Raw genomic sequence first — 14283 nt, forward strand, 5'->3', positions numbered from 1 at the left:
TGCCGGTGCATTTGGAAAGCTGTCCATGCAGTGACCCCTAAAAGCAAACACGACGGGGACACACTAATGTGGTGCTTTGAACAGGATGCTTGAGTAATATTTGCACAGATGAGCTAAATGCAATGACGAAACGCATGGCACTAATCTAATTCTGCGGTTTACGAATTCGGTGTTGTAAATGTTCTGAAACTGGCTTGAGCGAAGCTAATGAAATTATCTAGCTCTTGCACAATGAAATGTTCTCATTTGGAGCATTTATATGTGAAATCATTGCCAAAAGACAATTATCCACTTAATTCTATTACATTATGACTCACGTCATGGTGTCTTCAGAACTGTTATTTCGAAGAGGCGACATAGGTAAATGTGCCTTTTTTTTTTTTACTTTTCAACGGCAAATGTTGAGATAAGGATGTCTTAAAAAGAAAAATAAATAAAATACAAAGTTGTGTTTAATGGCCAAATCATTGCATTTCATATTTACTTCCATTTTAAACATCTTCCCAACTTTTTGGGGGACAATAACAGAGAGACTCTACCACCTAAGGTTGTTCTTAATTAACCTATAACTACACCCTCTCTGTATTTACGTGGCAGTTTCCAACAACCGAAAGCCATTAGACCACCTGCTTGTCACTTACATTATTCATAAATCAATGCACATCAGCTTCCTCTGAGAGGCTGGAGTCTCCACCAAGAACAAACATGGAAAAACACTTTGGTCCATCTTATTATTGGAAGTGCAGAGAAAAAAAATACACAATGCTTGGGTCATTATTTCACAAGCCTGATAAAATCTCACACAGGATCCTGACTGCGGTGTGTACCTCTAGCATCTGTCAATGATTCAGCTTTGTAGTATGAGCATTCAACCCCACATAATATTTATCTTTATTTGTCTGATAATCCAAAATCTCTCATTGATTTTATCTGACAAATCTGGGGCTACAAAGAAAATCATGTTTAAGAGCAACAAAAAGACATAATGTCCTGGTGTGGATGCTTTGTTTTGTTCCCCTGCATATTATATGGGCATGAGAAAACCAAGAGACTAAAGTAAAGTGGGTCAGAGGCCGTTCGGGAATCTGTAGCACGCCATGTATGATTCGGTTGAACATACAGCTCAACCACATCTCTGTTACCCCCATCAGGTCTCCTCTGTGGCCTCTCTAGCTGCAGGTGTTGAAAAAAGCCTACTGCACCAAGCTGAAGCACATTTACATTTAAAAGTGACAGAATGGCACAAAGTATCTATAAGAATTGGCAAAAATGGTAAAGAAATCCCTGCAGAAGTGCGTGTATGCACGGATGCATAAGCACAGTGTGGGAGCAAAATGACAGGTTGAGAATCAGCAGGTAATTAGCAGAAACTCAGTCCCATTTTTCAGTTGGAACCACAGCATGAAACTTCAAATGTTGAGTTGGGAAAGCACAGAGCACAGCATCTAATGACGTCCATTGTACATTCACCCCCAAAGCACAATTACAAAGGAATTTAGCGCTTTACAGTCTGACTGAAGATATTGTGGGTAAAGGGCCAAGTTAAAACTGGGGCAACTGGTTCTACTGCCACACCAAATGTGATTAAGCATAAATCCAATTTCACAGCATATTACTTTGTTAGAGCAGGTGTATAAATACCCACGCCACAGAGCCCTTTTTCCACCTCCTAAACAGCCACATCATAAACTGCAATGCAGAAAAATCCTTCCAGGTTAATTATTTCAGTAACAACAGACTAGAAATAATTTCTTTGTTCAAACAATAAAAAATAACTATTGAGAAATGAAGCAGAGGTGAGAAAGGCGTGTCCTTGGAACAGCCCTTTGCATTTCAATGAAAATTCTTTTTTCTTAGCACAAATATAAAAACCACAGATTCTGACAGGCAGACATGTTTGTACTCTCAAATAATATACCACACAGCTGTTTATTTCTACCTGTTCTAACCTCACAGGGGAACTATGATCCAGGATAACAAAAAATTCTATGTAGCAAAGCAAAACACATGACTCACTATATGACAGAGTCAGCAAACTGCACAAACAACAGCACATTCTTATGGCAGCGACTGCTCAAGGAGGAATACTTTCGGCCAGGAAGAGCTGTAAAACATATAAATATGAAACTCTGGCAGGCACTCCTTTGTGAGAAATGCATCAAAGTAGTGGAAAGCTTTAAACATTTTCTTGTCATCCCAGAGCTCTGCCAAAGTTTTTGGCAAGACACAAATCAGAGTAAGAATATAATGGAAAATTTATGAAGCCAAGAGCTTTAATCCTATGTACATCCCTATTGTGCCAAACAGATAAGAAGAAAAAATGGCCAGTGTTAACACCACCTATAAAATGGACTAAAATACAAATAAATAAAACAACCATAGATAAAGGGAGTGGAAATGCAGCACATTCCCAGGAAAATGTAAATGTAAATGGGCCTACCAAGAGCCTTGGAGTATAAAATCAAAAGACTGGAAAGGGAAAGGGGCGGTAACAAAGGGGGGAGGGAGGGTATGGAAACAAGGAGAATGGATCTGCATCTCATTTAGGATGGGCCTGGGGAGTAATGAACTACCTCATTGCTTACTGCCTAACCCATCACCCCTTCACCCCGTTGTGTCCCTCCTGCACCGAATAGGATGATGTAAGAGGGCAAGGGGCCCAGACACACAGGAAGCCTAGTGTAAACAACAAGCACAGGCTCAAAGCCAGACCAGGCCCTGTGTGTGTGAGAACAAAGGTTTAAGTAGATGCGACTGCACCTTAGACTTTACTTATTTATAACTGAGGAAAGGCTCATTAATTAGGGGAAATTCCTTAAACAGCTATAGGCAGAAATCTAGAAAAGTAAAAATATAAATGGGGAAAAAAAATATAGACAGTAGTCAGCCTTCCCTCAACTCACCATTCAAAGCCTCTGCAACCAGTCGAGCATGTGCATATGTAGGTATTTTACATGCACTAAAAACAGGTCCCTGTTCTTCTAGATGTAGGTCCTTTGCTAAGTATAAGTTTCTATATGGACTCTTTCATTTCCAACATGAATTATGAATTTTGTGATTTTTAACAAGCCCAATGCGTGACTCAGCAACAAAGTGCTGGCAGAAGATAGTTTGGTACATTTTTACTGGCTGATAAAACATGTGAATTTGATGTAATGGACAGACGATATGTCAATCTCTATTTATAAATGTGTGATAATGTGTTTCCATAACAACAGAAGAAAGGAAATGAACGAGGGGGGTGTAAGAATCAACTGTTGTTCTCAAGTTATTAATTGGTTGGTGTATACAGTGTTTTAAAAGTCTGTCGCATTTGAGCTAAAATCTTCAAACATATTTTTGTTTGCCCTACAGTAAAATACAAAGACTTTCAATCACATGATAGAAAACATAATATAGTGACATAAGCTGCACACTGACTCATCAGGATTTAGCTAATGTCTGCCTTATAAAAACAAAAAGTGGCCGTGCACACCAAGCAACAAGGCTCAAGACCGTTCAGATCACAGCATTCCTTCCCTGCATAGTAACTGGCCAGTGAATACTAATGTCTCCATCAATGACTGCAACGGCGTTCATCCCATCACCTGGACTGGACCAACAACAATGCCCGGCATTTAGTTGCTGCTCTCCCCTGCACCAGTGTATGTGCCAAAACTACCGCGCTGATGAAAGGCTCCGCTTATCTGAACCAGCAGCGGATCCCTAGGGATCCCGCATCTGCTGCTGCCACCAACATGCTCCAACATACACACAGGACTAACAAAAACGGTCCAACCAGAGGTGGGACAAAGTGTCAAGCATCTCTACACTAAACTAAACTGCTCTGAAGGACAGCAGAGGACACGGAGGTTGTGCAAAATGCTTTAATAACTGAAAGCAGTAAAGAATGCCAGTCAGGAGTGCCTGACTGGCATTCTTTACCAGCTTTACATCCCTTTTGGGAGTTAGGAAATGGTTTCAATGACTGCGTTTTTCCTTGTTCCCTATCACACTCCAGGACCAGGTTTAGTCAGAAGAGGTTAGGAACAATTTGTCACAGTTTTAGCTTGATCTTTGGGGAATTTAATTATTCCTTGACCCCAATTACTCTAATATTATTATGCCAAAGCCTATTAACAAGAAGAACAATGCTTCACTGTGCCTTCAAGGGCAACAGAGTCAAAATTTATAATGGATTCTTATGACTGACTACATGTCGTTGGCATTTTTACTAGATAGAAACATACAGTAGATTTCAATAGTCTGTGGTTAGCCAGGTAGGATGTCATAAAGTTTATTTGACTCCTCAATGCCACCATGGAAGCTTCTGTAATATGCATTTCTCTAATTTTCTATTTCTGTCACAACCTAATTTCAGTTTCTTTGTACAAGACTCCAGAATTAACACTAATTTGGAAATATAATAAAGACCAAACTGGTTCTAGCTGTTTGAAGTAGTACTGGTGCTTTAGAAACATCCCTAGGAACAATAAATAGGTACAGACAATATAATTGGTGACAGCAGTGCTGTGGACATTTCATAATAGCCTTGACTATGTGTCCTTTAAAATGTAGCTCACAGAGCAGTTTGTCATTTTGTTGCAATATGCCTATTTTTGTAAACATTACCTAAAGTAAAAATCATCCCAAGCAGTAATCTTATGACCATCCAACACACAATTACATCCAAAAGTTGTCATTAACTGGATTTTTGTCTCCCCACATAAGACCCGCAACTTCTTTGCTGGCTACAAGGTCCACTCTTGGGTTTCATAATCACAGGTAACTTCTTAAGAAGAGGCAAACATCATTACAATACTTTCATCCCCAGAGGCCTGCATTGATCTTACAGTATTTTAAAATGTTGCATTTATTTAGAAAGTAAGCACTTTTCTTTTAATACAAATACAAAAAAAGTTCTGATTACATGAAATACGGTGAAAATCAGGAAACTGTAGGGAGACCAAGATGTGTTTACACTATACGAGGTATGCCCTTTAGCTGAAGAGAGACTGATCTAATATTAGCAGATAGGTCTGGTGACTGGACGAATAAAGGGCATGGAGCAGTCTTGTCTGGGATATTTTCAGAGCAGTAGAGTGGTATGAACAAGCAATACAATCCAAATCAAGACTTCCCTCTACTCGTCCTTCCTCTAGTGTACCAGAGAGAAGGGTGGTACAGCTCACTAATAATAAATTTAGGCTCCAGCACTGCCGCATCAGCTTCCTTCTAGAATCTTACAGTCAAGGCTAAAAGACAGGAGGTGGTTTGGGAATGCAGATGCATTCCAAGTAGCACTTTTTTGTGTTGCATTTTGTTTCTTAATGCATTGCATGAAGGTGCATTCAGTTTGTTGAATGTGCCTCGTCATTCTTAGGTCCAGTAATTTAAACAGCTTTTGCACATTTTATTTTTAAAAAATATATATATATTGACTATTAACAGTGATGCAGGTAAATCCCTCTAATCAAACTGGAAATGGGGCATCCTACCAACAGATCTAAAAATCTCACCAATATGCTTAACAAAATCCGTTGGACCTGGCTGGGAGAAAGGTTAAGTACAGTTGTCTTCATTTTTGTTCAACATACCTCGTAATCCCCAAATAATAATGAGCTCTGAGACTAGCTTTAACTCCAGCAGCTCAAAGTCATCACAGATGGTCCTGGACAAGTTGTATCTGTCTGGATAATCAGACGTATTACATATCAAAGGGTAGTGTTATATGGAAAAGACCAAAGGACCCAATGAGATAAATACAGGTTTTAGTAAAGCTAGTCTTCAAATTTATTTTCCAGAAGCAAATGGTGTTGGTGTCACAAGCATTTCATTTTAGAGGGAAGGGTATTAAAACTACAGCCTCAGGTCATTTTTATGTGTGACTAACAGCACATGTAATTGGACTGTGGAAATTAATAATAATAATAATAATGGATTGGATTTATATAGCGCTTTTCAAGGCACCCAAAGCGCTTTACAATGCCACTATTCATTCACTCTCGCATTCACACACTGGTGGAGGCAAGCTACGGTTGTAGCCACAGCTGCCCTGGGACAGACTGACAGAAGCGAGGCTGCCATATCGCGCCATCGGCCCCTCTGGCCATTGAGTGAATTGAGTGAATTAGTAGGGAATCAGGAATCAGCAGAGATATTTAAGTGACATTAATCAAAATGTAGGAACTACTATTTGCACACAAACCCTGGCGTTTGACATGCCATGCAATTTAATTTGTTATAGATGGTTCAAAGATAGACTGGTTTAACTCTAATCCTACCTTAATCCATATTTTCATGTTAAAGATACTATTTGTCTGTTTTTATAATTCAACTGTGAATTTCTGAAGCTCCGTCTATAGTTCTGAAGCTCCGTGTATCATGCAGGGTTGTGACACCGTTGACTCAGAAACATTTCCCAAAGTATTCAAAGCCACCTTTGTAGTTGTTGCTGCAACAGTTGGTATCTGCAGAACCACATTTTGCTGTGATGACACATGCAAACACACACAGGGACTCACAACGACAAAATAATCCTAGCTACACTTTGATGGCTGGCCATCACTGTATATATTTAGACAGCATGAAGATGATGATTATGATATATGGGAAGTTACAAATAAAAATAAACAAAAACACAAAAATATTGAACACCACACCCAACTTCTAACTCTTCCAACTCATTTTGATCATGGCTGTACACGTGTAAACTCACCTGACTGCATCTTTCAGGGTTTTAGTGTCATCACATTGACAAAGTCTACCCACAGACAGACATAAAAATGCTGGCCCACGTGTCTCCAGAAACACACAGACAAACACACAGTTTCACAAGGTAATAACAACAAGCCAAATTGTTGCAGCTGGTAAATAATGGTGTCTGTATGCACTTACTGATCATTGCTATATCCTGGAAGACTACAACAAAAGTTTAATTCTTACATCTGTGCAGAATCTACGAAGAACCCACACAACCAATATAAGTGGCTGATGCTGTTGACCCTATACCTGTGCATGGTAAACCCCTGCTGGTCTGCAATTTCTCTCTTTAAGTCAATTTGAAAAATAGCAACAGAAGTAGTAGTAGCTGGAAGTGCACAGGAAGAAACACTAGGACCGAATGGCCTAGTTAAAGTCATTGCAAGCTGTGTCGACATGTAGTTACATTACAGATTACCACCCAAGTTACAGCACAGGGTTTGAGGTCATTGTGTACCTATGGCATAGATTTAACGCACAAGCATAAATCCATGCAATGCTTGTTAATGGGGAGGGTTTTCCAGAGACTTCTCCCTTATAAGTTTTTTTAAATATAGATAAACATGTATATACAAAAACTTTTAAACATTAGATAAACCAATAAGGGCTTTTATTCCTAAAATAATTATCTTACTTTGATTGTTAGAAGGGTAAATTATTACAGATTATTCTGTGCACATCTTGAGTATTTGGAGAATTTGTCTCTGGATAAAATATTTGACTTGAAATTAAAGGTTAGCATAAAATGTTCTTTAACTTCTAAAATGAACTTGAGGATATTCGCACAGAGAAATAGCATACGAAATATTTATTGCTCTTGCTGCTTTATGTAAAAGCTATGACACTGATAATACTCAAATCATCTTGGTTTCTACAGTGTCAAACACCCTCAGAGCTGAGGCCCTTGTCACTGTCTCATTGCCAGTCCAGTGAGATTTTTGGCTCTTCTGTACTCAACTACAAATGCATCACTGTCAAAAGACTGCACTGTAGCTTTAAAAGCAGACCTCAGTGCCACAGTGTTGGCATGACTTCAGTCGGTTCTGTGTGACTCAGATGTTTCTGTTTTTCCCCTTTTCTCTCCCAACTTAAAACATGGCACGAGTCCCATTATAAAGTTCACTCAGTGTAGAGTTTGAAAATATCTGAACATGGCCACCCACAGTAGCCTTAGAAGAATAATCAATTAATCTTGATACCAAAAGAAAAGCATCATCTTCTCAAAGTGTGTGGTAAAGTGTTACAGTTCACTCCGTTTGCCAGTTTAATCCTTTCAAGCATGCATGAAGTTTGGCATTTCTTGTTAAAAAGCCAGATTAAGATGCCTGGAAAAATCCATTAAATAGACAATGTAATCAGTGATTGCAGCCACATATTCTGAATTAATTGGATTATGTAATATGGAGCCAGCTCACTGATTGGTCCTTTTGTACGCGCACCAAGTAATACAAAAATGAGATGGAAAAAAACAGTATAAAAAACTGCAGAATATCAGAATCAGGTTTTTAATGACACTACATGAACTGCAGAACATCTTGAGACAGATCACCATTCATTGCTCCCACCAACACCTATCACAGAGAACATTACACACTGATAAAACTGATGAAAATGCGTCATTAATGGAGTTAGAAATGCAAAAAAATGGAAATGACTGCACGACGTGGGCATAAAACGGGAATTCAGAGTCAGCAATCGAATGAATAAATCTGCTACAGCAGTGGAAATATTCTATTCAACTACTGAACATGCCAACATTTTTCACAGTAAATATATTTCTCTATTGATAGAGTGTTTTGGTCTCATCTGATCAGACTATATACTCTCAATAGTTCATTGGCTTGTCCAGATATTATGCATCAGAAGTTTAGATATACGTCTGTAACTGATGCTATCGGTATATTTTGCAACAATAAGCTTGCAACAGTTTTCAAAGAACTGTTTGCTTTTACTCATCATGAGATGTTTCTTGTGTGACACCTTGGAATTGAAACCATCGATTAGGACTGAACTACCTGATATTAATTTGATCGTAACAGAAATAGATTTCAACTTGTTCATTGGCTTCCCATCACTTTTTGCACCTCTGTGTTCAAAACGTATTCCCTGTGTCACTCCACTTTATAAAACGTACATATTTGTTTTATATGTGTGAATTACTTTGACTGTTACCGATATCAAGTGACTAGCGGCTAGTCACTTGATATCGGTAACAGTGACTAGCCCCATCAGAAATATATTTACAGAAAAACATGTTGAGTTGTTCAATACTTATTTGGCCTACTTTATTTGTTCATGGTCAAGACATGTACTAGTTCTGTTTCAGGAAATTTTTCAAATTTTTTTTTTTGATTGTTTCCTTACACCAATTTAGTAATCTGTCTCCTTGAGAATCCAATAAGTAAATACTTAATTTGAAAAGTGCAAATGCTGAATGGCACCATAAGGTGATGTCTTCTTCTTTTTTATTTTACTAAGATAGTATTGGGAGTTCTGCCCATACACTAATGAATACTTCCATCACATGTGACTAGCAAATGTAGTGTCATGAGCACTGGTTACTGCTAAGTTAATAATAAGTACTGGTGAAGGAAGCACCAGTGTGAAAGTTTCCAATCCCGTGTCCCCCAAATTCCAGAGCTAACTAGGTACACTGGAGCCCATAGAGGGTAGGATATAAAGATATGTCTTGGTGGCTCTTGGTACAGGTTGCGTACTCGGAGTATTTAATAGCATCCTGTATCTTTGTATCTTTAGAGACTACAAGCCATTCTCCATCTAATTACTTTACTTAGATCATTTAGATTGTTAATTAGCTCCAGTTCACACTGATAGTTTCACTGGAAAATTTTAACATTGTCCAGCCCTAACAGGAAAATCAATGGGCCACTTGGCCCTTATACTTCCAGCATCCTTCACTCCTTTCTCACCTGCATTTTTATTCCACCTATGTACGTGTAATGTTTTGTCGCTGAATGACGCAAAGTTGCAACATTAGCACAGACAGACATAGAAACACAGTCAAAGTACTCTAAACCGGCTTTGTGGTAGTTTCTGTACAGTCTGGGACCACATTCCTGATGACATGCACACAGAGTCAACCTGCTAAAACTGATAATGGCAAGTTGTTTTTTAAGTATACTGCCAATAAGCCACTGCTCAACATACAAAGTAAAATCCATATCTTTTTTGATGTATATTCACAAATGTTCTATCACAATCTTTGTTTTTTAACATGGTAACAGATATGAATCTTAATATACTCCCAGTTGGCCACGTTAAACATTAGTGCTTTCACATTTACTCCACATATCCTCAGAAACCCATGAAAACATCACCTTAAGACATCATGACATTGCAAACAACGACTCCCCTCTGATGTTAAAAGAACCCACATTAGTCAGTTAATTTAAAGGGGCGCATGTGACTCTGCCCTCTGTTAATTTGCAAACAAACCTAACAACCCCCCCAAATAAAAAAGTGCAGCACAGTTGATTGCATGCATTCCTTTGATTACATAATCACCCGTGCAAATGTGTAGCTGACAGATCTTGTTCACTACACGCTTGACAGGCAAAGCTGGTGGATTCTCCCTTATTACACAATTGACAACACTATGAGCCATCTTCTATTGACTCCGCTTACGCTTTCAGTTGTCACTGTAGTTATAGTCTGCTGTCTGTGTGTTAGTTCAAACCCTCTGAGATGCCAGTAAATGTTCTAGAAATTGCAGGTAGACGTAGAACATAGAGCTTGTTTTTTATCTTAACTGGTCACAACCTTGTTGTTCAAGTTAAGAGGACAACAAAGCCCATCTGTTAAACTGTGAGGGAATGAAGAACTCAAGAAGATGAAAGCCTGAAAATAAAAGGGCCCAGACATCTGACAGCCTATTTTACTGTAATCCATGCTTTCGCTGCCTTCAGTTGTTGTGTCAATTATTTGCTGAGGAGCCAAGAATACGTGTTTTTTGGAGGACATGATGAAGCAAGACATTTTTAGCAACTAGTGTACCCTTTCTTCACTTTCATAACTGAGCTCATAAAGAGGTCAAATGTTTATTAAAGCAACATACTGGATTTAATGTAATATCATGCTTGAGTCGAATGTAGCAATGCACGATTGCGTTGCTCACAAGGAGCATTGGATCTCTGGTCATCAATGCATCAAAGAAACCTGTGGGAAGAACTTTTGATCATTTTTAATAAGCGTGGGAGCATAACAGTCTGGCTGACTTCATTACATGAAACATTAGAGTGGCCTGAAATCAGTCTTCTTCTTGTGAGAGTGAGCTAGCCTTCAATGCAAGCTTTATTCAGAACATTTTGAAGGCACCTACAATCAGAGTAAAGCATCTGTCCCCTCCTGCTTGAGACAGAGTCAAATCACACTGACCTCCCCCCACAGAGGAAAAGGAAGGAAGTTTTTTGTTATCAGACACATTGTATGTCCCCTTCTATTTCCAGAAACGGGCAACATGTCAATAATATACAGTAGTTTAACGTGGAAACCAAAATATTAGACCAGACTTGGTCGATCTGTCTTACATGAGAGATTTCACATTGGCAGACTTCCAGCATGGATATTCCATCTTGTCTCAGGCTCAGACATTTGTTACGACCGAATGGGAAAACTGTCTTTGAACTGCATGATTGTGGGATCACACCGTTTGTAACTGCACATATAAATCTGTAACTACGGCAAAGCTGGCCAGAGTGTGTTGCAGACTCTTCATCCTGCACTTTGGTCGGCAGCTGATCTCATTAAAATGTTCTAGATTTTAGGAGTTTGTTGATGCATCGCGGCACCAGCAGGGAGCATGACTGCACCTGTGCATAAACTATTCACTGAATTTGGAAAACATGCTCTGCTGGAGGAGAAGAGACGCAAAGAGGAGACCGCAAATGATACAAGACCGCCTGTGACTCCATCGTGTTAGTAGAGAGCTAAACATAACGTGAGGCGGGGGATGGGATGGGGTGAGACTAGTGAGATTACCTCATCTAGTGCAAATTGTGTTGTTATTATAACCCTTATAACCTGAGCTCTGTGCAAAAAAAATGGCAACAGACATTCTTTTCTTTTTTTTAAGAGACAACAACGGTCAGCTGATCGCACCGGTGTTTGACTTTTTCTCTACATTAAGATCTGCAAATTGATAAATCACCTCACAACACAGATTCAAATCTGCTCTGGGACTGAGGTGTTAAACTAGGCTGCGTTATCTTTACGCTTTATGAACGGTCTGTCTCCCTCTCTGCTCCCATAATAGATCAACATTAATAATTGATCCCACATTCATTATTCTCCATCACACTGTCGAGCCCGCAAACATTAATGTTTCCTAACCTCTAAATCTGACTCGACAACTATGTTGCGTCTTAAAACATTTCGTTGCAGACTGACAAAGGACGTGGATGACAAAGCACTTGTGCATGCTTTTGAATTCCCAAATTCCTGTCTATACTATGACTTACATGTTGCTGCAGGCAGAATATTTCCCTCCATTCCGGGAGCGATAGCCTCGCTTTCTGTTCTTTTGTTCATTCAAACATGCGAGTTTCGGCTCTTCCTCTCCAGCAGTCCTCTCATTCCTCAGGCAGGGATTCGGAGGTGGGGTGGGGTGAGGGGGGAGTTGGTCGAGTCACTCCAGTTGCATGAACTGGAAAAGGAAATCCTCCGGAGAGCGTCCAGATAGGTCAGAAATAAAAAATAAATAAACAAACGAAACCCTCGCCTGTACAGCCAGCTGCTGTTCACCGGTCACTGCGTCTCTGAAAAGTTAGATGACAAGGTGTCCGAGGGAATATGAGAAGAAAGAGAGGCAACAAGGAGGAGGGAGAGAAGTTTCTCACTCCACGACACGCCACAGCTGATGCTCTGCTGGTGCGAACGATCCCTCACTGGCCTCCGGATCGGACTGTACCACTATCAACAAGGGGGACACTCTGGTATTATTTGTTAAGTTATCCTTAACGATACAGAAGACACGAATAATTACTGATACATTCGAATGTGCTTAGCGCAAGATTAGCACAGATTTCACTGACATCCCTGTATCTGTTTTCATGTTAAAAATATTTTTTCCCTAACCTCCCCCCGACGTTCTGATTGGTTCTCTCACCCACAAAAACTACAAGACTCGCAGCCGGTTCACAGTTCACATTCAAATAAACCTTTGACTTGTAAAGCGTACCTGTGTGCCTGGATGATATAGTTTAGTCTCTAGCTTGTCTAATTCATGAGTTGGTTAAAGCATTTTCCCCACATAAAAATGTACCTACATACTGAAACCCCACATAGGCGTGATCAGTACAACAGGTTTTCACGTGCTGCTGGGTAAATGCTAGTATATCATTTTTAACCTGCAGAATTCAAATGCCTTTCCGGGATTATAATCCAGCATGCGGCTTTACAGGTTTATCTAGGAATCAGAATAAAAGGAAAGGTGGCTTTTGTGTACTTTTAACCCCAATTAAGTGCAGAAGGAAAACACCCCAAAGAAAAAAAGCTAAATAGCTAAAAAGTAAATACTTCTTCTCTTCCTATAATCTTTAGAGACACGTTAAAGAAGATTCATCTGAGATTTCAGAGTCTAAACGAAACCAGACATTCCCAATCACACTATACAGGAGTGAAACAATAGTAGAAGATGACAGCTCAGTCAAAATACATACATAAGGTTTTATTTTGGAATCTACTTCAGCCTACTGCATTGAGATAATAAAATTGTGCAGACTTTGTGTGCAGCTTGTGTTTTTTAATTGTGGCAAAAACAAGTCCCTAAAAATGGATCTTGATTACACAGCATTTCTAAGAACTCCACTGTGTCTTCTCATCTACCACCTGTGGATCTCCTACAGCATCTGCCAAGGTGGGGGCTGGGCCAGGCGCCCATCGGCACGCTTGAGAGGGGACACCCTGTCAAAAGGACCCCATTGGGATTCTTTTGTGCAGCTGTTGAGTTGTATTCACCCAAACCCCCAAGAGCCACCTGTCACTGCAACTTGAAAGTGGGGGGTGCTCAAGAAAGTGGGGGTTGGGTATGCTGCTGGAGTGTGTTGGTTTTGCCAAATTGAAGCCAAAAAAGTGTGACCACGTGTGTCTTAAAGTCTCCATGTACTTGTAATCATATTATTCTTAATCATCCTTGATAAATTAATCATGACTTAAATAAGTGGATTTCTCCCAGTAACCCTAATGTCATTGAATTATGTTGATTCAAGAGCTATCTATAATTAAATCACAGATTAGCGTCTTTTTTTAATTTTAAGATAAAAGGAGCAGTTAAGAGTTCAGTTCTTATTTCCTTCAAGTCAAGAACACATGGAAAGCAAGCAGAAAACATATTTCTTTGCTTTTAATTAAAGATCAATGGCTCCATTAGTCAGCCAAAAGCTCAAGAATGCTCAAAAATGTCATGTTTGTTTACGGAAGATAGAAGCCATAAGTGTGTACCAGGAACCTTAGAAATGTGTAAGCCCTTATTAAACTCTTTCATGTCATAGGACAAGGAAGAATTCCCGTACTTAGTGTAAACAT

At 39.4% G+C, this 14283-nt stretch overlaps 1 protein-coding gene across 5 annotated transcripts in view; it reads right to left on the bottom strand.

Annotated features, from left to right (window-relative positions):
* map7d1a (MAP7 domain containing 1a) overlaps nt 1-12638 on the bottom strand; it is a 39682-nt gene extending 27044 nt beyond the window's left edge. For all 5 annotated transcript variants that reach the window (XM_026184216.1, XM_026184215.1, XM_026184213.1 and 2 more), the window contains exon 1: nt 12219-12638. In XM_026184216.1, the coding sequence (XP_026040001.1) occupies nt 12219-12288 (70 nt within the window). In that variant the 5' untranslated portion in view covers nt 12289-12638. The remainder of the gene's footprint in view (nt 1-12218) is intronic.
* Nucleotides 12639-14283: the final 1645 nt, after the last annotated feature.

The sequence above is a fragment of the Astatotilapia calliptera genome, chromosome 11 (assembly GCF_900246225.1).
Source record: "Astatotilapia calliptera chromosome 11, fAstCal1.2, whole genome shotgun sequence".
NCBI classification, from domain to species: domain Eukaryota; kingdom Metazoa; phylum Chordata; class Actinopteri; order Cichliformes; family Cichlidae; genus Astatotilapia; species Astatotilapia calliptera.